Source organism: Macrosteles quadrilineatus, unplaced genomic scaffold (genome assembly GCF_028750875.1).
Source record: "Macrosteles quadrilineatus isolate MER2022 unplaced genomic scaffold, UCM_ALF_1.0 Scaffold_1__1_contigs__length_201487025, whole genome shotgun sequence".
NCBI classification, from domain to species: Eukaryota; Metazoa; Arthropoda; class Insecta; order Hemiptera; family Cicadellidae; genus Macrosteles; species Macrosteles quadrilineatus.
The window spans coordinates 106662091-106685688 of NW_026542594.1; the positions used below are offsets into that span (position 1 = coordinate 106662091).

The 23598-nt window shown below is 34.8% G+C and overlaps 1 protein-coding gene across 4 annotated transcripts in view; it reads right to left on the reverse strand.

The window, feature by feature from the left end:
- Positions 1-8066: 8066 nt before the first annotated feature.
- Positions 8067-23598, reverse strand: part of LOC128982764 (steroid hormone receptor ERR1) — a 143050-nt gene continuing 127518 nt past the window's right edge. For all 4 annotated transcript variants that reach the window (XM_054401746.1, XM_054401728.1, XM_054401736.1 and 1 more), the window contains one exon: positions 8067-8653. In XM_054401746.1, coding sequence (XP_054257721.1) covers positions 8488-8653 — 166 coding nt within the window. In that variant the 3' untranslated portion in view covers positions 8067-8487. The remainder of the gene's footprint in view (positions 8654-23598) is intronic.

A 23598-nucleotide genomic window follows, 5' to 3' on the forward strand; every position in this document is an offset into this window, starting at 1 on the left:
TGCCCTGTACTGGCCAGTAGCAATGTTATTCCGTATTTTCGTGTTTCGTGTTGTATGTGTGTGTTTTTGTGTTTACTGACGACCTCAACTTGAGTGACATGACATTTTTATCAGCCTGATGATGGGATTTTAATCCTGAAACCGGTCGCATAAGACGACAACAATAGGATCACTGACGGTCAGGTAATATAAACCATTTTTATTCTGTAAGTGATCCTGGGCCACTAAGCATAATGAAAATAAAAAATAACCAAAAAATTTGGGGCCAAACCAGAGTGTTGCAGCGAGTTTCTTACTCCAAAATATCAACAAGTCCGACTGCACTCTAGCGGTCGTTCTCGAAACTAGAAGCGGAGTGATATTCGTATTACTTGAGTTGCTGGCACGGGAATGGAGTTTGGGACGGCAACTGCTACATATAGCGGTAGATCACCTTTTTCAAATGTACAATGATTTGACACACTTAGAGTCGACTTAAAATTACCAAATTTGGTACAGCTACTATAAATTAGTGCTTCTCACTGATGGTAAGGCTGTAATTAAAAATAATATTTTTTTGTAATTTTAACAACTGTTAAAACTCAAAGACATTTTAAAATTGAGAATTAGAACATGAAAAAGTAAGTGATCTGGAATTTTTTTTATTTTTTGGTCAGGAAAGTTTTGTCAGCGGCAAAGTTTGAAAGCTTGAGTTGTAACATGATATACATTTAACAAAAAGTTGTTTTTAAGAATACTTTTGGAAATGAATCAGGTAGAAGAGGAAGCAAAATTTGTGTCCCGCCGACACGACGCTCGACCGCTGCCTTTCGACTACACGTCTCTAGCAACCACATACACACACAGTGATTGATGCACAATATGTATATTAATTATAAGTCAAGTAAGGTAACATTCGTATACATAAAATTGCTATTCACATTAATTGTATTATTATTTTGTGTAATTAATAACTAAATGCTGACCAAATCGGCTCTACATGAAACAATGCATTGAAGCCACTTTATAAACTTTTAATAAGGACATTAAAACGAATTTATCCTTTTATGTCAGTTTTACTTTGCTCAAACAACAACAAATCTTTTAAATAACAATTTTTAACTCAATTACACATTACAAAAACACGGATGTTTTATGGTTCATTACATTGTCTTGACAATAATAGTTTGAACACAAAACATTTGAAAAAAAATTACTGTACATAAAGCTGTGTGTACACAAAACTGCTTTTACTGCCCTAAATGTTACAAACTTTGTTAGATGGAGGCTACTGTAGGATACGCGCGTAACTAGGACGACTCATCGCTCCCCCCACTCCTTATATGACAACACTGATTTTCGGGGGGCTTCCGGTGGCTTCACCTGTATTTTGCGCCCATTTCGCGCCCAATGCCATCTCTATTTACCTTCTGTGCTCTCTACTGCCAAGATGTCTGAGTGAGTGGGTGTGCGCCTTTTAGTTTGTTGTGAATTTTAGTTTACTACATTGTTTTCGTTGTCTATACTATGAAGGTACATTTATGATTTTAGGCAAATAGTAAGAGCGTGTTTTTTTTATTACCTTTTGTTAGTTTTAGCTATATGTCGAAATGGGCAGCAAATGTCGGCGTAAGATAAAAAAGCCGCGTAAAAATCGTGGAGGTGAACGTCTTCAAGAGTGGCGTATTTTGAAATCGTATAACTGCTTGTCTTTGACTGCCATTACAAATGAAAGCACAGACAGTGCTACCACTTCGAGCCATTGTAATGATGCTCTATGCAGCCCGGAGCCGGACTATGAAACTCCACTTCAAGACCTTGTTATTGAAGAAGTTCCAGAAGACGATTGTAATGAACATGGAGTGGTTCAAGGAAGGCAAATTATTGATATAGCCTACTTGTTTGAAAAATTGAAGCAATTGAACAATCACGCCCCACAGTTTGGTTGTTCTTTTAGTAATTTGACACTTACAAGAGAAATAACGCGTGGACTACGTTCCGGTTTTATATTTGTGTGCAACATGTGCGGTTTTAAAGAAACTGTGTGGTCTGACCCCAACAACGAATTGTCATTGGACATCAACGCGGCAGCGGTGGCTGGTTCCATGAGCACGGGAGGTGGCTTTGCAAATTTAACAAAGTTTTTAGGGGCCATGAACGTTTGGTGCATGGGGTTCAATAATTACGAAAAGTACAAACATGTTATCTCCAAAGGCTGGGAAGATTCTGCCCTTGCAGAAATGAAGATTGCAGCAGAAGAAGAGGCAGCCCTCGCGCGACTGCGTAACGACGTGGGCAAGGAAGGCGTGCCCTTGCTTACCGTGGTGGCCGACGGGAGCTGGTCGAAGAGATCGTACAGAACCAACTTCAACTCTTTATCTGGCGTGGTAGTGTATTATTAGGTGGTGTTTACGAATGATAACTTCTCGCTGCGCTCGTTCGCCTCATTCTCCTGATATAAGTCACATTTAGATGTGTGGGCTTGTGATGGCTACCCAAAAGTAAATGTGTGATTGGCAAAATATAATATAAAAAAAAAACTAAGCTAACATTTAACTACAAAAGATTTAATTTTACTCCTAAGCGCTTTGAAATACAGCATTCAGAGTTTGTAAATTTTTTTATCTCATTGAGACCTATTTTTTAAATTTTTTATAAAAAAATCATCAACCTTTTTAAAATGGTGGTCATTTAACTGTTTACTATTTTACTAACTTTTTTGTCTTTTGCAATTTTTCAAAAGTTATTGGTTTTTGTGAAATTAACATAAAATATTTCAAATTAGCGCCATTTTAAAACGGTTGATGGATTTTTTTTGTAAAGTTTGTAAAAAAAGGGTCTCAATAAGATAAACATGTTTTGCAAAATCTCAACGCTGTATCTCAAAACGTTTATGGGTTATTAAATATTTTATAAAATCACATAAATACAGGCAGACGGAAAACTAGGCACCACAGACCCATGTTGAAATGTGTTTGTGACCTAAGCAATAACGTTTTTATACATGTGTCCAGAGAGTTACGGGACACTCTAACAATATCTATACATATATATGCATGTATACAAATTTGGACGAATGGTGTTTTTCACTTCTGAGGACAGCAAAATGAAAAAGTAAATCGGTCCCGGGCTTATGTATTACCCGGCACGGTTGAGACGCAGTCGGAGCAGCGCAGCGCAGCGCAGGGCAGGGCAGGGCAGGGTTTTGTAAACTACGTGTTCGCTAGGACACGCGCATCCGCATATTATGGCGCAGCGTAGGGCAGGGCAGTGCAAAGCACGTGGACTGCGCGCACTTGTGGTCGAGTCACAAGTGTCTGTGCCGCATTGCTCACCTGCGCTGGGTTGCATAGTGTTTTGTGACGGATCTAGAGGATAATTAATAGAAATTGTGCGTTTTTATCCAGTTTTTACGTTACCAGTCATAGTTAGTATATAAAGAGTAATTACAAGAAAAAAATCTGGAAGAAAATACAAAAATCACTAAACATTGCAAATTTTTTCGCCCTTTCTTTCTTGTTCTCTTGTGAAGAAGTAACAATAAATCTTGATCAGCACCTGAATCTGAATCAGAACTCAAATCCTAATATCAAGAAACTGTAACACTCCTATTACGAGAGCTGTACAACACTGTTTCCCAATATGTGATGTCAACTGTGCAACACAGACATTTTGCCTAATTCTGCCCTGTGCTGTGCTGCACTGCCCGAACCGTGCCGGGCGCTCAGCTCAATATGCGCCTGGGCTATAGCTACTTCCCTATAGGGAAAGTCGCCAAAATATTGGCCATCACCGGAATACTCATCAATACAATGCTGAATATGTAACTAATCGCTAACTGTGTAGGAGGAGTTTGCGTACAAAGAATTGCATTAAAATGAAACCGCTCAATTACATTATTTAGGCCTATAAATGGTTTATCAGAACTACTTACCGATATTTATAGGCATCGCTCCAGGGTCAAAGGCAAATGTAAATAGCCATTGCTGTATCATAATAAAATGTGTTTTTTATATATCCATAAATATAGTAGTTTTGCCAAAATATTTATAACATTTTGCTATAGCCTATTATAATATACAAACACAATTCAACGTACAACTATAAAAACGTCTGTCTCCCCAAAAAGTGATCAGATTTTGGAAGTTGGCATAAACAGTACAATGTTTTTGGTGGTTATGGTTGTAAATAATGTGGCACGGATAGTTTTTTCAAATTAATATTTTCCCTAATTGTCTGTTTTCAGGTAAAATGTTATGTTGCTATAGTTTGGGGACCTAAATATTATATTCTGATCACGGTATTCCATTCCAGGTTGCCATTGTTGGTTACCACACCAGAAAGGTCTTGTACTTTGGAGTCAAGAATAAGTACTGCGCCGTTTGTGCCCGCGCTGCTAACAAAGCAGGTCAACTTGAGAACTTCGCCGTGCCAAAGCACACGTGCTTTAAAAATTGGACAGGAAGTTCATCTAGTATGGAAGCAATGGCAATCGTAGAAGGATTTTTGATGAGCGAGGAAATGCATGGTGTTAAGTATAGCAAATTCATAGCAGACGGAGATAGTAGTGTGTATGCCAAAATTCTTGAGTACAGGCCTTATGAAACGCTAACAGTAGAAAAGGTTGAGTGTCGGAACCATTTGTTTCGGAATTTCAATAACAAGCTCAAAGATATTGCAACATCAAGCTACAACGGAGACGATACAAACAAAGAACTATATATGAAGATGAGACGTGCTTTTGGTAATCGGTTATTAAGGTGTCGTGTGGGAGTTAAGAAGGCGATAGAGCATAGGAAGAATGAAGAGGGGTCCTTAAAAACAAAGGCTGACAAATTAAGAAAAGATATTATAAATTCTCCAAGTCACGTCTTTGGTGAACATAAGAAGTGCGGAGAAATAGGTTATTTTTGTGATGGCATTCCCAAAGAGGGAGAGAGGAACCTAGTTGAAGACATGCAGAAATGTGGTTTGTATCAAAAAATCATGATTGCTGTAAATGCTTTAGCCGACTATAGTTACCACCTTATCCAAGACGTTGATAGCAACAGTGTCGAACAGTACAACTCTGTCATAGCAATGTACACAGGAGGCAAAAGAACAAATCAAATTCAACGCAATGGATATCTAACCAGATGTGCCACAGCAGTGGTAAAATACAACAGTTGACAGCCTTTCTACAAGCTTCACAAGTCAATAGCCAAATCAAGCCCGGGAGGTTACGCGAAACTGTATGAAGCCAGAGCCAAACGTAAAGCTGAGAAAGATTTGGAAAGGAGTAGGAAAAAACCAAAAGCCAGGCGATCACTTGTATTGGCAGCGGCAGGACCAGACAAAGACTACGGACCTCTTGCACAGAAACCTGACATTGATGAAGCTTTCTATGAAACCAAAGTTAAAGAGCATCTAGAAAATTTGAGGAAAACTGAAAATGAGATAGTAGAATTGGAACGATTAACATTGAATCAGAAAGACAACACATTGTGGTTGGAACAAAGACGACTGAGGCTCACTGCTTCCAATTTTGGACTAGTTTGTAATAGGAGGGAAGATTCCAGTTTCGGTCCAGTTGTAAAAAAGCTACTCTACTCTAAAGTCGATTGTGCAGCTAATAGGTACGGCCAGGCGCATGAAGCGGATGCAGTAAAGTGTTTTGAAACATTGACAGGATGTGCGGTATCCAAATGACTCTTCATAGACAGGCAAAGACCGTGGCTCGCTGCATCGCCTGATGGACTGGTCGGTGAAGATGCCCTAATAGAAGTCAAATGTCCTCTAACTGGGAAAAATATGACTCCTGATGAAGTAGTTGAGAAGAAAAAAGGCGTGGTAGGTTCTTTTTGGCAATACGACAAAACAAAAGACCTGTACTCAGTTAACAAGCGACATCCTTATCATTACCAAATCCAAGGACAATTACAGATAACGCAACGGCAGTTCGGTTTCCTGGTGCTCTGGACACCTCTAGGAGTCAGAGTTGAGAAAGTTGTGAGAGACCAGAATTTCTGGGAAACAAACATGGTTTCAAAATTAGAAAGGTTTTACTTCAATTGTTTGCTCCCAGAGATCATCGACCCAAGAAGACGACGAAATATGACGATCAGGGAACCTCTTTACATATTAGAGGCAAAGAGGGAAAAATGCTCCAAAAAAGCAAAGAAACTTAAAATGTGTCAAAGTAGAGAATAAAAATGCAATTTAGGTCCTTTGTTAGAAAGACATGTAAGTAAGTAAATAATCATTGTTCATGAAATCATTGTCAATTTATTTCAAATCAAATGTCGTTTATTAAATTTATTGTAATTTTCAATGCAACGTTGTAGGATTTACAGTAAAAAATGGAAATTTTAAGATGTCCCTTTACAGTTTTTTTATGTTATATAGATATTTTGTAATGCTTAATGATCAGTTTGGTGGGTAATGTATAATTAATAGTCTATGTGTTGTACTGTTTTATTCTGACAGTTATATCCTCCTGGAATTATGGAAATATCAAATTTACTTGAAATGAAGTTACAGTACAATATACATGGTTCTTTAATTGTTAAATATGAAATTTTATTGAAATTTTTTTTTCTTACACCTAGATAATAAAGACTATGCAAATTAAATTTATGTCTTTGATTATTAGTAATGTTTTTATAATCGTAATTAGTGTTTGCATTATTCCTTACCGTAGCTAAAAGAAAAAAATGCATACTCCTGGTAACGTAACTTTCCATCAGGTTCCCTTTGTAAAATATGTGTACATGTTTTTATATGTATAAACAATTTTTTATATTAAAATAACAATTTCAATTATAGATTGAGCCTAACAAATGATTTTCCCACACACTTATAACAAAATCGTGTACAGTATGTTACGAAATTCCTGAGTAGTTTGTTTATTTAATTTGTTTATACTGTAAGTTTAATAAATAACACTTGCACCTTATAGAAATTGCCAAAAATAATCGTATAATATAGGTCCTTGGACATTCTACACGCCTATTGAGTACTGGCATGTCACAGTTTCAAATTAAATTGATTGTAAGTGGATCTAGTAATGGTATATTTCACTACTAGTCACGAAATAGGACTTTTCATCGCACTAAAGCTGTTAAAAAATATTATGACCATATTTCATAGTCTGGTATTTGTTATAATATAAGTAAACACAGCCCTGTAGTCAAGATTATTTGCGCCATTCCTTTACTACTGTGTTGGAATTGACGAGTCAAATTTGGTAAAATAATAAAGCTATAGGAGAATTGAGAATCGAGAATCAGTGATGCAGAAGGCATACACAACACGGACCAAGGCGACCACTGTCGGCCTGTCGCCGTCACGTTTTCACTCAGTCAGTTCTCAGTGGGTTCCCGCCACTCGCCCGCGCGGAGGGAACTACTTTAGTTCTGACTCAGCTTTCTAGTTCAAACCGATACCGCCGCTGTGGAGCGCGCTGGCGTCGCATTCGAACTTGCCGTTAGGGGGAGCGTGCCCTTAAAGATATTACAACTACGATCAGCTGGTGCACAGTTTCCCATTTCGTTCAATGTTTGGATTTAACCTAACCTAAAAACGTGTTGTACAGTGTCTGAAAAAATAATTATTTATACGCTTTATAGTAACTGTAGGAAAAACATAATGTGTAACACGAGTGCAAACTATCCTTGCTGCACTCGAGAAACTTTCCACACTCACCTACGGCTTGTGCGTAAACTTCTCTCATGTGCAGCAAAGTGCCACTTCGCCTACTAGTTACACAATAGTTATTTGTGCCATTTGCCTCTCTATAGCATTGGGAAAAATTGTATTTACAACAAAAATTTTCTGAATACAGCATCATTGGTTTTATTGTACCACCGACATTTTTTACGTAAGTTTTACTAGGGAGAAACTAATTAGGTAAACCAGCTAATATTACTGCACCATTATAGGGAACCTTGATGAACTTAAACATCAATTAATTACATTGATTGTTTTGTCAAATATGTTGAAACTGAAGGTTTCATGCGTTTGTAGTGTTTTATACTTGTAACTAACAAAATACATTCACACTTACTTATGTAGTGGGGAACATGTTGGGGAGTTAAAAAATTGTTGAATACTCTTTATAGTTTTTATTCAACTCTACTAAATCAGTTGATAAAAACAACTACAATATAAATATACTATACAATCAGTCCACTACGTCACCCAATCATAAATACATATGTACCATATAATACATAAATACATAACACACTAACTAGGTAACAAAAATATCTTTCATAATTTATAATACAGAATTCTACATTTCAAGGAATAATGGGACTTAGCGAATTTTAGTAAAAACACGCATACTGTATGTATACGACATGTATCTTTGAAAATATTTGGAATTAAAAAGTATAAAATAAAATAAATAATACTTCAGTTACCGTACAATAAATTGTTCAAATTAAAATCTTCTCGAATATGTAGATACTAGTAAGTTACATTAAAGCCTGCACTTGTCCCATAATCCCTTGAGAGAGTGGTCAACTGCTACAAGCGTAGGTAAGCCTCCAGCATCTCCACAAACAGTTTGTTCATGATGACCTTTCCCTCGCGGTGTATGTTGGTCCAGAACCGTCTCACCGCTAGGTCGGCTTGTCTCAGCGCAGGTAGGCAGAGCAGCAGACTGCACACTTGTGATGTTGACGTGTTCGGCCTGTCACAAAAACAATATACTCATCAATAAGTTTAAAAATGGCCGAACTAATGTTCATAATGAAGAGAAGAATTTACTTCCGAGCATTGTGACTAATGAAGTGGTTGATCAAGTTGATGATAAGATGTGTGAAAACTTCCATTTCACAATAATGGAGCTTTCGCTCTGTTTCTCACAGGTTCCATAAACTCTAACACATAAACTAAACTATCATGGTGGGTGCGTAGAATGCTTGCAGACAACTGTGAAGGTCAGCGAATGGTGGCGGCTTTGACATTAATGGATGCCCAACATCAAAATGGCGATTCTTTATAGGATCAGAACATAACTGGTGACGAACGAGGGTGAAACACATCTATTGTGAGAAAAACAAGATATAGCTTACAAACCTTGTCAAACATCTTGTGAAAGATTAGGTTGGAACGGCTTGAGATATTGGAACAAAACTGTATTGAGCTGACAGATCTATCAGCTGACAGATGTTTTAAATAGTTTTATTGAATTTTGGTTGCTAAGAAGAGAAAAATAAACAAAGGGACATTCTTTTAGGCTTTTCCAACAACAGTGGTTCATTTTTATTTGCTCTAAACAATTAATTGTTAATTACTTTTAAAAGTATGATAAATTAAACAATAATATTTAGTGGAAACCTCTAAACTTTTATTTAAGTATTTCTCCTATTTAAATGAGGTTTTTTTCACTAAAATTGGTGACCCCGATTTGAAGACATCAAGAACACATAATGGAAATCAATGAAGAATAAACAAAGAGACATTCTTTTAGGCTTTTCCAACAACAGTGGTTGATTTTTATTTGCTATAAACAATTAATCTATATATTAATTTGAAACTGTTTTTCTTTGTCACAGCTATTTTGAGAGAACGGCTGGGCGTAGAAACTCGGTAGAGGTGTCTAAAGAAAGGTCTTGGTCTGTAGATGAGCCATCAAAAGAGAAACATGGTGAATTCCCTTGGGGCTCTGCCCCAGAAGCCTTTAAAGTTGCCCTTTCAGATTTGTTTACATTACGACCATATGCATAATTCTACACTACTTTTTAATGCAACAGCTGTTAATATTTAAATTGTGATTTATTGAATTTGTCAAAATGAAGTACATCAGTATTTGCAATGGATTTTTCTGATTTTAAAATTGATTTTCTTCTGCATCGTGCCATGTTTTGCAATATAATGTTCTATTACCAAATCAGTGAAAAATCCTAAAATCACAGTAACTTTTAAAATTATTTCTTATGGAGTTAACTTATATCTATTGTATGGGTTGGTTTTCTGCCTTTTTTAACACTTCTTGGAGATTGTACGTAGGTGATCTTCTTTGGCATATTGCATCTGTAGACGAAACTTGGGTTGGTGTAATTAATACAATGGAAAAGAACGAGAAATCTTGGACAATTTGATATAGGCTAAAAATAAAACTGAATTAACACTGTGGCTACATTTCTTGAGCAATCATAACCGATTTGCAAACAATGGAAACATAGAAAAAGTCATAGAACACAACTAAGTAAAAGAAATAGAAATAATGTTTTTTTTACACTAAAAAAACAAGATCAACTTTTTGAAAAAAGATAAGATATTTACAAAAGATTTCGATTATATCTAACTGTTGTGTAGATCGTGAGTATTTCCATAATCTTTGAGTCGCCTGTAATGCTTCGCAATTGCTCGAATTCGAGCAACAGGTACACTAGTTGTTAATTACTTTTAAAAGTATGATAAATTAAACAATAATATTTAGTGGAAACCTCTTAACTTTTATTTAAGGTATTTCTCCTATTTAAATGAGGTTATTTCCACTAAAAATCTTTGTAAGCTCCTTTTACCTACATTTACACATTTATACCAATTTATATACCAATTAAATTTAAATACCAATTTTGGTATAAATGTGTATACAAATGTGATAAGATATAAAATAATGCTTAAAAATCACAAACAGACCGACAAACAGAAATCTAGGCTGTTTAGACCCATACTTATATGGGATTTTATGTTTGTCTTAGCCTAAGGAACAAGCCCACAAAATATGTTCAGACAATTTGGAAATACCCTGTATATATTATATATATATACGTCCGTAAACGTAATAACTTGAGTAATTTTTGTCCGATTTTGATGAAATTTTATTTAAAGGTGTAAGGATAATGTAAGGATAAAGGTGGAAAACTTGAATGAGTTCACAAACCAGCATGATTGGACCATAGGAATGGGGTTTTACGGAGGGTTTTATGGGTTAACCTTCCAAGTGTCTCTAAGTAGTTTTGGTCTTAATGTTCGCCCATTTATTGCGCAATCGCAGGGTTTTATTAAAATGTATCTTAGAAACTTAAAAACAATGTAAAGTATACTGTTTTATATATCATTTTGTTTGGACAATTATGGGCTTCAATGTAACACATAAAACATTACAAAAAAAATGTTCAAAATTTTTTGTGGGGTTAACATTTCTCAAAAATTATAAAATAAATGAATAAAATTTATGTTTGCGCTCAATAAATTGTTATAATTTTTAGGTCTACAAATATTTTAAAATAGCCACTTTGTTCAGAATTTTATGAGGATTCCAAAAATATAATAATATAAGGAAGTAGGTTTGCAAATAAATAAGTTATGGGCAAAAAACAGATTTCAGTACATAGCGTTTAGCTAAGAATGCATAGCCTAACCATAGCTAGGAATCTGGCTGATAATTTACATCAATATCACTACCTACTTCTTCAGGATCATCAACCAGCCCTTCAAAATCACTTAAATCTTCTTGTAATGCACCTTGTATATCACTACTTTTGATTTTTAACACTAAAACAATGATAAACGTAATAAAACACATCAGTCATCCGTACGAGGTTAACCAAGCTGTTTACAAATACGCACGTCAGCTGTCTGCTACAATATTTTCGGAACTAAAATGAAAAGCGTATGGAAACAGACATCAGGAGAAAGCTCTGAATCTGCTGAAAAAAACAATATCTAACTCGATCCAGTTCAATCCGATTCAGTCAGTCCCAGAGCCGTCGCCGTAAACAGTGTTTGTGAGTCGCAAAAGCGACACATAACACTACAGCGGATGTGTTATGAGTCGCTTTTACGACACATAACACTCGTAGGGTTAAAAAATAGTTTTTCTCATTTTTGACCCTCAAAACACAAAATTTTCCAATTTCTCTAGACCTTTTTTAAGAGCTTAAAAACAAATAGTTTAGTATATCAAAAAGGTTTTTGTACGGTTCTTGGTAATGGAGAAAATTAAAAAAAAAAATTGTAATTTTTTAATTCCCATGTAATTTTTGTGAAGAATATTGTAAAATGTTGTAGTTTGCTTGTTTATGGATGTATTTTAATCAAACTTGGCAAATTTATTTATTTTATACTAAGCTATTAATATTTTACTAAAAAATACACTTTTAGCGAATTTCCCATATAGGGAATAAGCTATTACCGTAGTACTCATGGTAAGACCTGGACCCGGGACCGATTTCATTTTTCGTTTTGAGGTCCCTAGAGTCCAAAAACACCATTCGTTCAAATTCATATATATATATATATATATATATCTATACTAATATATAAAAATCTAATGGTGTCTGTCTGTATGTGTGTTACTAATAGGTGCAAAAACTACTGAACCAACTAGAAAAAAATATAGCTAACATACCAAGGACCATTATAAGACTATTCACATTTCGATACTGACCATAGGCTTTGCCCCTTTGGCTTTAAAAGTTCTGAGGTGAACATTTTAAAAGTAAATATTGATTGGTTGCGATTAGAACACTAATAATGTATGTTTACATTTGCTTTGACATTTCAATGTAAACAAGAAGAACTGCTGAATTGTATATTTCACAATTTCAGACAGCTGATACAAAGACAAAGAAGTTAAATATAATATTTTCCATAACTATGAGGTAGGTTTATTTTAATCTAGCGTTTTATCATGGATTATTTATTCCAAAACCGTCAATGATTATAGAAAAAAAAGATTCTATAACCGTTGCTGTAAAAACTCCGGCTCTGCTTTGGATTTTTTAAAGCGTCTCAGTTATGAAAATAATGTTATTGATATGTTTTCATGGAAACAGTATAAAAATGACAATGTATAGATGTTTTTATGAATTTGGAGGCTACTTTAAATAAATTCGAACTGCTTAACATGAGTTAGATAGATTAACTAAACATAACCTGCACATCACATTGTTTTTTATACGTATATTTAGGTAAATTTAGTTATTGTGTTTTGCTAAACCTATGCTTAAATTAAACTAAAGAATATCATCAATAACTAAATTGCACGTCATTGATTTTTGTGTTCTAAAATCTGTTGTATATGTGTAACTATATTTAATTATCAAATGGTAATACAAAATGCTCTCATTTTATCATAACATAGCTTTCAGTTCACATTTACTTTATTTGATAAATTTATTATTTGTGTTTTGCCACACCACTGATTAAATTAAACCAAGGAGAATATCATAAAACTAAGCAGTACACAGTGTTCTTTTGTTTCTAAAATCAATGAAATATCTGTTACTATGTTTACTTAATGGTAAGTGTGAAAATTTAAAGGCAATGGACGATGGAACTGATTAAAAGAACTGGTTTGTATATTAAGTCGTTTGTTGATATTTTTGTAGAGTAGAATCAGAGATGCAATGAAACATATATGTACTGCATTTGCTATTACTGTACATTTTTTAGTCCTCGACACTTTAAAAATCATATTAGTTTTGTCTGCTGTCTTTAATGCTAAATTATTTGATTAACATTTTTTATAGTATAGATATAGTTTCTTTGATATTTCAAAAGACTGTATTGATAAGGCACAAAAATACTTCTAAAGTGTATAACAGCTGACTTAGTTTTGCTAATAGAGCAAGAGCCCATGACTGCCAGACCTTCGTTATTTTATAAAAGCTGAAAGTTTCTCAGCAAATGCTCCCAATTCAGTGAAGAATGATCGGCGACTATGAAATTTGGATCTTGGTTACTTTGGAAAGAAAAAGGTAACAAAGGTCTGAAATTTACAAATAATCTTCGTTATAGTATAAAGCTTGGTTCTTTCATATTTTCTTTAGATTAATGTTAGAAATCATTTCCTCCATTGCCAGACACTTTGTGTGGTTTAAACCCTCTGCCAGACACCCTTAAAACTTAGGTATGACGAAGATTAATTTTCGTCATTTTATAAAAGCTGAAATTGATATATGTTACTTGGGGAGCTATCAAAAGACGTTTTCTCAAAAGCCAGACACTTTCGTTGGTTATTTTATCATGCCAGACACTTTAAAGTCCGCCGTGATAAGCTTAACTGTTACCTGCAAACAGAAGATTCAGTTCCAGTTTGCCTTTGCCAAAATGTAAACGGTGAAATTACTACTTTCTTCTTCACAATCTGTTTTTATAATAAACCATATGTTTAATGTAAACATATGTTTAATTTGCATTTAATTGTTTGTTTATTCCTGCAGTGTTTTGAAGTCACTGTTTGTAACAACTGTACCTATTGTATTACTACAGACTTTTAAAGTGTCTGGCAAGATAAAATAACCAACGAATGTGTCTGGCTAATGAGGAAATGTCTCTTCATAGCTTTCTAAGTAACATATATCAAATTCAGCTTTTATACTATGATGTAAATTAACGCAATTACGATTAGAAATAAGTTGTGATTTCACCGTTTACATTTGGCACAGAAACCTATTCCAAACTGTAACTGAAGTCACTGTTTGTATGTAGCAATTAAGCCCACAACTACCTATTATATTACAGCAGACTTTTAAAGTGTCTGGCCAGATGAAATAACCAACGAAAGTGTTAGGCTCTCAAGGAAATGTCTCTTCATAGCTTCCCAAGTAACATATATCAAATTCAGCTTTTATACTATGATGCAAATTAACGCAATTACGATTAGAAATAAGTTGTGATTTCACCATTTACATTTAGCACAGAAACCTGTTCCAAAGTGGAACTGAATTCACTGTTTGCAGGTAACGGTTCAGCTTATCACGGCAGACTTTAAAGTGTCTGGCTAGATGAAGTAACCAACAAAAGTGTCTGGCTTTTGAGAAAATGTCTTTTGATTGTCTCTCCCCAAGTAACATTTATCAATTTCAGCTTTTATAAAATGGCGAAAATAATCTTCGTCATACCTAAGTTTTAAGGGTATCTGGCAGAGGGTTTAAACCGCACAAAGTGTCTGGCAATGGGGGAAATTATTTCTAACATTCCTCCGAAGAAAATATGAAAAAACCAAGCTTTATACTATAACGATGGTTATTTGCAAATTTCAGACCTTTGTTACCTTTTTGTTTCCAAAGTAACCAAGATCCAAATGTCATAGTCGCCGATCATTCTTAACTGAATTGGGAGCATTTGCTGAGAAACTTTCAGCTTTTATAAAATGACGAAGGTCTGGTAGTCATGGGCTCTTGGGCTATAATGATTTATTGTGAGTGAAGAAACTGAAGATGGAAGGATTTGTTATTTAATATGAAAAAGAGTGAAATTTGAAAAAAATCCATTTAAATTTAATAATTAGTATTTTTTCAACTTCAAAATTGAAATTTAAAATGACAATTATAAATAAAAAGATATGTAATTAAGGGAGATGAAGGTAAATCGTATGTGAAAGTTTTATTCGAGGATTCGGTCAGTTTTTCTCATATCAGCCTACACAAGATTTAAAATTAATCAAAACCAAAATGGTGGTATCCACTACTTACCAGATTTAAAAGTCATAACTTAAACGTTTCTATTAAGGCCTAAATGTTGAATTTTGTTTCTAAAAGCGTTGGCGGATGTGTAACTATTATATGCAACAGATGTAAAGATTAAAATGTTTCTATTTTGTGTCCTCTTCCCGTTGCAAAGCACGGGTACAACAGCTAGTATATATATATAAAAATTAAAAGCCATACTTAGGGTTGACTTATTCATACTATGTGTAATGCTACTATCAATTACAGTATATTTAATTTTCCGGTAGGAGGATGACAAATTGATTAAATATTCATAGTAAAATACTAGATGTCCAAATTATTTTTAAAGCAAACTTTAAAATCTTCGGTTTGTTTTAGTGCAATATAATTTGTTTTAACTAACAGCTGGTTAAATATGTATAAATATGTATATATTGTATATTCTATACAACTATGTGTTTATTTTATTTTCTCTATGATTGTGTCATTGATTATAGTAAATAAGTAAGATTAATAGAGATAATTAGACCACAGCACAGAGATAAGTAAGACCATTGCTGTATACAAATTCAGGTTCTGTTCACAAGTCTTAATTAAGAGAAATGGATATGCAAATTATTTTACTGCTTAGCTTTCTGAGGAAAGAGTTGGAAAATAACAATGTTTACATGTTTTAATTCCTAGGCCTGGAAATATTGATGTCATTAAAAAAGGAGATCAAGACTCATAACTCACCAGGAATCACAATTTTAAATTACCTCCACAACCACATACGGGTTTCATCCAGAGATAAACATATGGATGGCATTTATTGAATACAGCTTTATCATTGACTTAGGATACAGTAATTAAACTTACCATAATTTTATGAAATTTAAAATTTGTTTGGACGTGTGTCATGTGTGGTTACGTTTGGGGGAGCAGATGTAGGCAAAATATTACTTTTAGTTTAACTAAATATAGTTTGAGTAAATGAAATAGGAAATTACGATGTACTGTAATTAAGTATTACAGGAGTTATTTTAAAACGAATAACAGTCATATTTACAATGAGTTTAAAAGAGTCAACTCAAAGATTACCGGTGTGTAACTCAGACCATGTTTATCTTCGTTATTAATAAACCTAAAGCATTCCGGCCGGTTTTCTCCTTCTCAAAATGCCTCGCTGTACAGGCATCGATCTCTATTATTTGTACAGGCAATACAGGTCATTGATAGAGGGCCAATTGAGAAAGAAAAGTCGTTTTGGGGTAGTGTTAGAGTGCATTTGTAACCTAATAGTTGAGATTGTCTAGGGTCAGGTGCTGACTGTGATGAGTTAAGCCTATTACGCGCCACTGTACTGTAGCTGCGGTGATCGTTATCACGATTACGCCTCCTGTCTATGTTTCGTTTTCATCGCGTTGGAGGCATTTAAAAGAAAAAAAAACAACAAATAAACAAATTATAGCGACACAAAATAACGATAAATACACAAATTTAAGATACAACCTTTGACTATTAACAACCATACTAACACGATCCGTCTTGGGGGTTATGTTTACACAAACTCAAATAGTAAATAAATTTACTCAATGCATCTCATTGAATTGAAAAATAAATAAAAGCAATTAAATTATACAGCTGATCAAAATGTAAACAATTATGTTCTTCATAAGGATAACATGGGAACTTTCAAAGCCACTGGGGCAGAGCCCAAGGGACTTTTTCAAAAATGTAAGGCCAGTTTGCAAATCCACGCGACATGCTCTTTCCAATGAGACGTCAATGGATAAAATCGGTTAAGAAATGGCGGAGGTGTTCAATCGCCACAGTTTCATGTAGCGTATTAATTATATAGATTTAAGAATTTTGTCAGCTGTTACAACTACACAAGTTGGTTCTATGATATTAAATAGCATTAAAAATTTATAAAGTTTACCAACAGGGTGCAGCACCATTAATTTTTTTGCATTTATGACAAAAGCTAAATTGAACCAAATAGCAACAAAGATGTGCTATATACAATAAATTTAAAGAACCAAATTTTCTTAAGCCGTGTCCCCTCTCCCATTGCAAAAGCAAAGCCAAGTATAACTGCAATAAGCATTTTATACTTATACGCCAACCCCGCACGAAGGACGGGTACTCTGCTAGTAGTAATATATTTTGAAGGACTTTTTTATTTCATTTTTATCTAAAGATTATTTCAATTTTATTTAATATAATTTTTATTTATAATCAAGCATGAGCTATATTGCTATGAATGATTTGCTAATAGCAGGCTGATAACTTCAGTGAATTGAGTAGCTGTGTTGGTAAGGTACCGTACATACAGTAGACCCCATTTTAACCGACCCTAATGGGACTGGACCTAGGTCGGATAACTCAAAAGGTCGGTTAAAACGGGCAATCCCTAAAATCATAACATAATGAAGTGCTATTCATTTGGAATTATATAATCATTATTTTGAAGTCATACTTGCATTATTTATAAACTACTCTTATCTCCTTTTTCGTATCGATAGAAAAGTCACAAATAAACACAAAACACGGTTAAGTCAAATAGGCTTACTTTCAGTGGAATATATTATGATACTAGGCAAGAGTCAATAAAATTCCTATTTTAATTGAGCGGAGCGAAGCTCTATACTAAACTCCTGCTTTTGTTTTACAAATACTCCTCCTGAACGGCTGAAGCGATCTGCACCAAATTTAGCACAATCATAGTAACCGACCATGGGAAGGTATAAATCTGAAATGGTACAAATCGGACCACAGGACTTTTCTCTACGTGAATTCAAACTTTTGGAAATTTAACATGGGCCTTATGGGTTAATTGGTTGCCATGACATTATTTGCGAGATAACAATAAAAAGGTAAACAAGAGTCGCAACATATGTTAGTCAACGAATCATCTAAATAGCATATTACAAATACCGTACAGAGAAAAAGGGAAGAACAATCGGATTAATATCATTGAGTATAATTTACTACAAAATGAAATACCAATAATTATGGTCGGCGGAATAAGGCTGATGCACCATTGACTTTAATTAATCCAAATAGCCATTCCATTTATGTAAACCAAATCTAGGCCTACATACAATTGAGTTTGGATACTGTAAGTAGACATTCCATTGACGTGAACCAGACGTACCATTGACTTTGGATACTGCAAATAGACACTCCATTTATGTGAGTCAAATGAACCACTGCTTTGGATCCTGCAAGTAGACAATTCATTTATGTGAACCAAATGCACCATTGAGTTTGGATACTCCAAGTAAACAATTCGTTTACGTGAACCCGACGTATCATTGACTTTGGATACTACAAGTAAACAATTTGTATCTTTAACTTGGAATACTGCAAATAGACATTCCATTTATGTAAACCGTCAATGGCGTACCATTGACTTTGGATAATGCAAATAGGCATTTTATTTATCCGAACCAAATGTATCATTGGCATTGGATACTGTAATTAGACATTTAATATATGAGAACCAGATGAAACTTTGGTTCCTGCAAGTAGACAATTCATTTGCATGAACCAGACTTATAATTGACCTAGAATACTGCAAATAGACATTCCATTTAAGTGAACCAAATATACCATTGACATTGGATCTGCAAGTATTTAATCTCATTTGCGAGGAACAGATGTAAAATTGACTTTAGAAAAGTATTGGATTAATATGCTAGCTCCGCTCAATATAGCAAGCATACAACTGCATTGCACACCTAGTAACTTTAGTACTGTAATGTATTAATTGATGCTTTCCAAATCCATCGTACAGAACCTTTTGTCGAAATGAAAGATACAAGCAACCATTTTGTTACAAGATAGGATGTTCATTTATAGCCTCTCACTGGAGGCTCCAGGCACAAAATCTATCTTGACCTTGGAGTTGTTAACCCCCCTTCCCTGCCCTCCCTATAAGTAACGTTATTTGTTTACTCCAGCGATAGGATAATCAGTTCTTAAAATCTTAACGCACTTTATGATGTTACAAATTTGCCGCACAGATAACAAATCAGATCAGATATGCTCGAGCTACGAACGATGATGACAAACTGACAATAGGCTATGCTATATTTTTTGTGATCAAAACAAAATAACTTATTCTTAGTCATATCTTGTGGAGATAAGCGTATGGTTCAGTTCCCATAGCCGAGCGTGGGAGCGGAAATGCCGAGATTCCTAGAAAGCGGCGGTTAAACCGAGCTGCTCTCAAAGCAAGGTCGGTTAAAACAAACTGTATTATTTTACGATCAAAGGCGGATAATCTGATTATCGGTTGATACGAGGTCGGTTAAGAGGGGGTCTACTGTAAATAGTTCAGCTGTAATTTTTTTTAGGGATGGACGAGATTGGATTTTTAGTTTGAGACGAGACGAGACGAGATTTTTTATTTCTCATAAATTTTCGAGACGAGATCGAGACGGGATTTCCCTTCTCATACACAACGGGAAATACACCTTCAAAATTTTTACCTGATTTTGTAACATTGTTAGATGACTGTTTAAATACAAAAATAATGATAATAGGCAAGAATATTTACAATCTTTTATTAAAAAACATCAGCATAACATTTTTTTATTAATCACGCCTAACTTATTAAAAATGCCTACGATTAGGAAACATAGTGATATCAGTTAGGATAGAGTTCAACTTATCCTAAAATAAAATAAATCATAAAATAAAAGCAATATTAATTTTTATAAAATAGTTAGGTACTTGTTTTGACTTTTTATAGTAATAAAACATTCCTCACACTGCTTACACTTAACAAAAGTTCTCAAATGTTATTAAAGTAATATTATTAAAATAATTAAAGTATTATTTACATTTAAAGAATTAATTAAATAAGAACGCCTTCGCAAAGGAAACGCAACTACAACACGCTCCTGTATTGCGGGTATTGCATTGACTTTCTGCAGGCGTTTTTAATTTTTTTTTTTATTCTCGTCTCGATAAAAATCTCGGCCAAAAAGAAATCTCGTCTCGTGTAACGAGATTTAAAATTTCCTGAAAATTTCCCGAAATTTCGAGACTTGACCATCCCTAATTTTTTTATATTTTTTTTACATTGAGAATACAGTTATTTATTGTTTTTGAATGAATATTTGAATATAAACAATGTCTATAAGGAAGAACATTTCTTTGTAAATAATCTAGTCTTTGCAAAAGTCAGAGATATCCTTTCTGGCCTGCAAAAATTACTGCTATAGATGAAACTTGTAACAATGTTAACAAGTTTCATGTGATTTTCTTTGGTTCAAATGAAGTTGGTTGTGTTGGAAAAAATGATATTTGTCACTATTCAAAAAATACATTCAAATACACTTCAGAACTAGTAGCAAATAGGCACAAAGAGATTGGTAAGGAATATGAGAAAGATTCACTATCTACTCCATCTTGGGGGGGGGGGGGGGGGCGAGTTAAAGCTGGGTTTTCCTAGGCGCGGAGTCGGCGAGCGGAGAGAGGAACGCGGAGAGCGGAATTGAAATTAACATGGCATTCCGCTCCGCTTCTAGGAAAACAGTAACATTAAATTGCCTAAGACAAGTGGAGTCCGCTCTCCGCGTTCCTCTCTCCGCTCGCCGACTACGCGCCTAGGAAAACCCGGCTTAAGATGGTGGCGAGTGAACAAAAGTGCCACTGTGGCTCCTGCCAAAAAGTGGTTTTGGATAGGCATAATGCAGTGTTATATTTTGGAAAGTGTAAAAAGTGGTGGCATATATCGTGTACTAATATTATCAAGTCTCATTACGATCATTACAAGCGCATCGCCGATAAAATGCCGGGTCTATTGTGGCTATGTACTGAGTGCGTGACTTCGTCTGCTGACACCGGTACCAATTCTGTATCGAGAACAACGGTTACGTCCGCGGATTTTGAAAACGATCAAAGCGATAATACCGCAATACTTAACATTATTGTTACAGAGTTAAGTGAGATAAGTAAGAACTATTTATCCTTGTCAGAAAGACTTTCTGAATTCGGGAATGAAAATGCGGCAATCAAGCTCCAGTTACGTGATATGACAGATCATTTAACCTCTAAAGCAACTTCACTTGACGCTAGCGAATCAGCTAGAAATCATATTATGACGCCTACAAATGAGATAAAGAAGCCTTCCTCATTTGTAGAAGCTGTAAAAGGCGACAAAAATAATTCAAATATGCCCCTGCATCGTAACCAACAAACTCAAAGTAGGCCTACTAGCCCTTCTAAACCCGGCTTCAAGCCTGCCCAGCTTGAGCCTAGCCCTGGAGACAATGCAGCAGATCCTCTAGAAAGTACGCCTATGCCTGTTTGGAAGCCACTGGCTAGCAGTGATACAAATTCTATCGAAATCGAAGGTGAATTGAATGATGGTGAATGGCAAACTGCAAAAAAATAGAACTAAAAGGAAGGCTAAGCTTGGAACCTCCCAAAACCAATCTAGGCCTAGGCCTATGCCAAATTCAGCTGGAAACCAAGTAAGTCTAAGTTATAGTCCTAGTAGTAAGTCAGGTTCCCAAGATGCCAAACATAAGAATAGGCCTAGAAATAACAAAAAAAATCTGACAATTGTGGGCACTGCTACTTCGGAAAATGGCTCTAATCTAGGGTTGTGTGGGACAAAAAAGGCTTGGTTTCATTTGGGGAGAGTAGCTAAAGGGACCAGTTCAAATGATGTCCAGAATTTTGTTAATAAAACCTTTCCCAAGGTTAAATTTGAAATAGAGCAGGTTGAAAACAAATGTCTCTTTTATAAATCAACCGAAAGTAACCCCTAAATCAAATTCCATCACAAAAAAAATTCTGAAACTAGCACTACTGAACTAAATATGTAAATAAATATGTAAATATAAATATGTATTTTTATATTAGATTAAGAAATGTCATTGTATTTTTATTTATTTATATTTAAGTTTGTCAGGTTAAGTGTAAGAGAGGGCCATGTGGCCCTAACTTTGCCTGGTAAAATAAAGAATTTTTCATTTCATTTCATTTCATTTACTGAAGATATTGGTTCTGGCTTTCAACTCAGTGCTCTTACTAATAGATGCATAGATTTGGAAAAAACTTTAATGGAAAAAGAACAAATAATCCTTCAACTACAAGAAGAGATTGCTGAAAAAGAGAAACTGTTAAAAGTTCCTCAAGATTTCCATACGCAGATCATTAAACACAAACTTACCAAATTTAAACTAGAAAATAAAAGCCTTTAAACTTCCTTGGAAATTCTTCAAAATGACTATGAAAAAATTACAAAAGAATTAACTGGTAAAACAAACAAAAATTGCATTCACTGTTTTCCTCCCTTGACTGCAAATCTTCAAGGCACTTTACCAATTTGAATGACAAGACAAGAGGCAAGCTGATCTAATCAACTCCTTGTGGATTCCAAGGCTCTAATGAGCCAGCCAGAAAAAGCCAAACTCACCATTTTTGCTGATAGCCATGGAAGATATATTGGAAGCATGATACAGCAAAGAGCCTCTACAAATGTAAGTCCTATCTTCATACCGGGCGCTACATTCAACATTGTAAACAAAGAGTTTAAAACCATTGGTAGCAGATTGAACAAAAGTGACCAAATTCTAGTTTTGGCAGGTACAAATGATATGGAGTCTTCTGAAACTGATCATTTTCTTGATTATGTTGAACAGTTAATTGCTCGCTGTCAACATACTAACCTTTTACTGGCTTCTCTCCCTATGAGGTATGACACACCCAGGCATGACCTATTGAGGTTTAACTCTAATTTGTAAAAATTGGCAGCAAACTACCCTAATGTAAACATCCTTTAACTCCATCTCTTGCCCAGACACTTTTTAAACCAACGAGGCCTGCATCCAAACAGAAAAGGGAATGAATAAAATTGCCTCTATGATTGCCAATATGCTGGTTGAGAGAAAAAGTTTTCAGGTTGCCAGGCAAGATAGTGTGAAACCTCACAAACTATCCCTTCACCAAGAGGATATAAATGCAGTGGATGGAGACATGAAAAAGATCATGGAGTTTTATAAAAAGGACTCGTCTGCAGGACTTGCGCACACCATCTCGTCAGACTTTGACCATCCAAGACATATGTCTGCTGGTTTGACCGTATTATTCAGGCAAAAGTTTTGTAGACTTGATTACTCAAACTACGCAGATAGGAAACTTGCTGCACAAAAAATTCCAAATGGAGCAGTGATCTATAGCCTTGTCACTAAGGCTAATTAATTACTGGGGAAATCTAAACTCC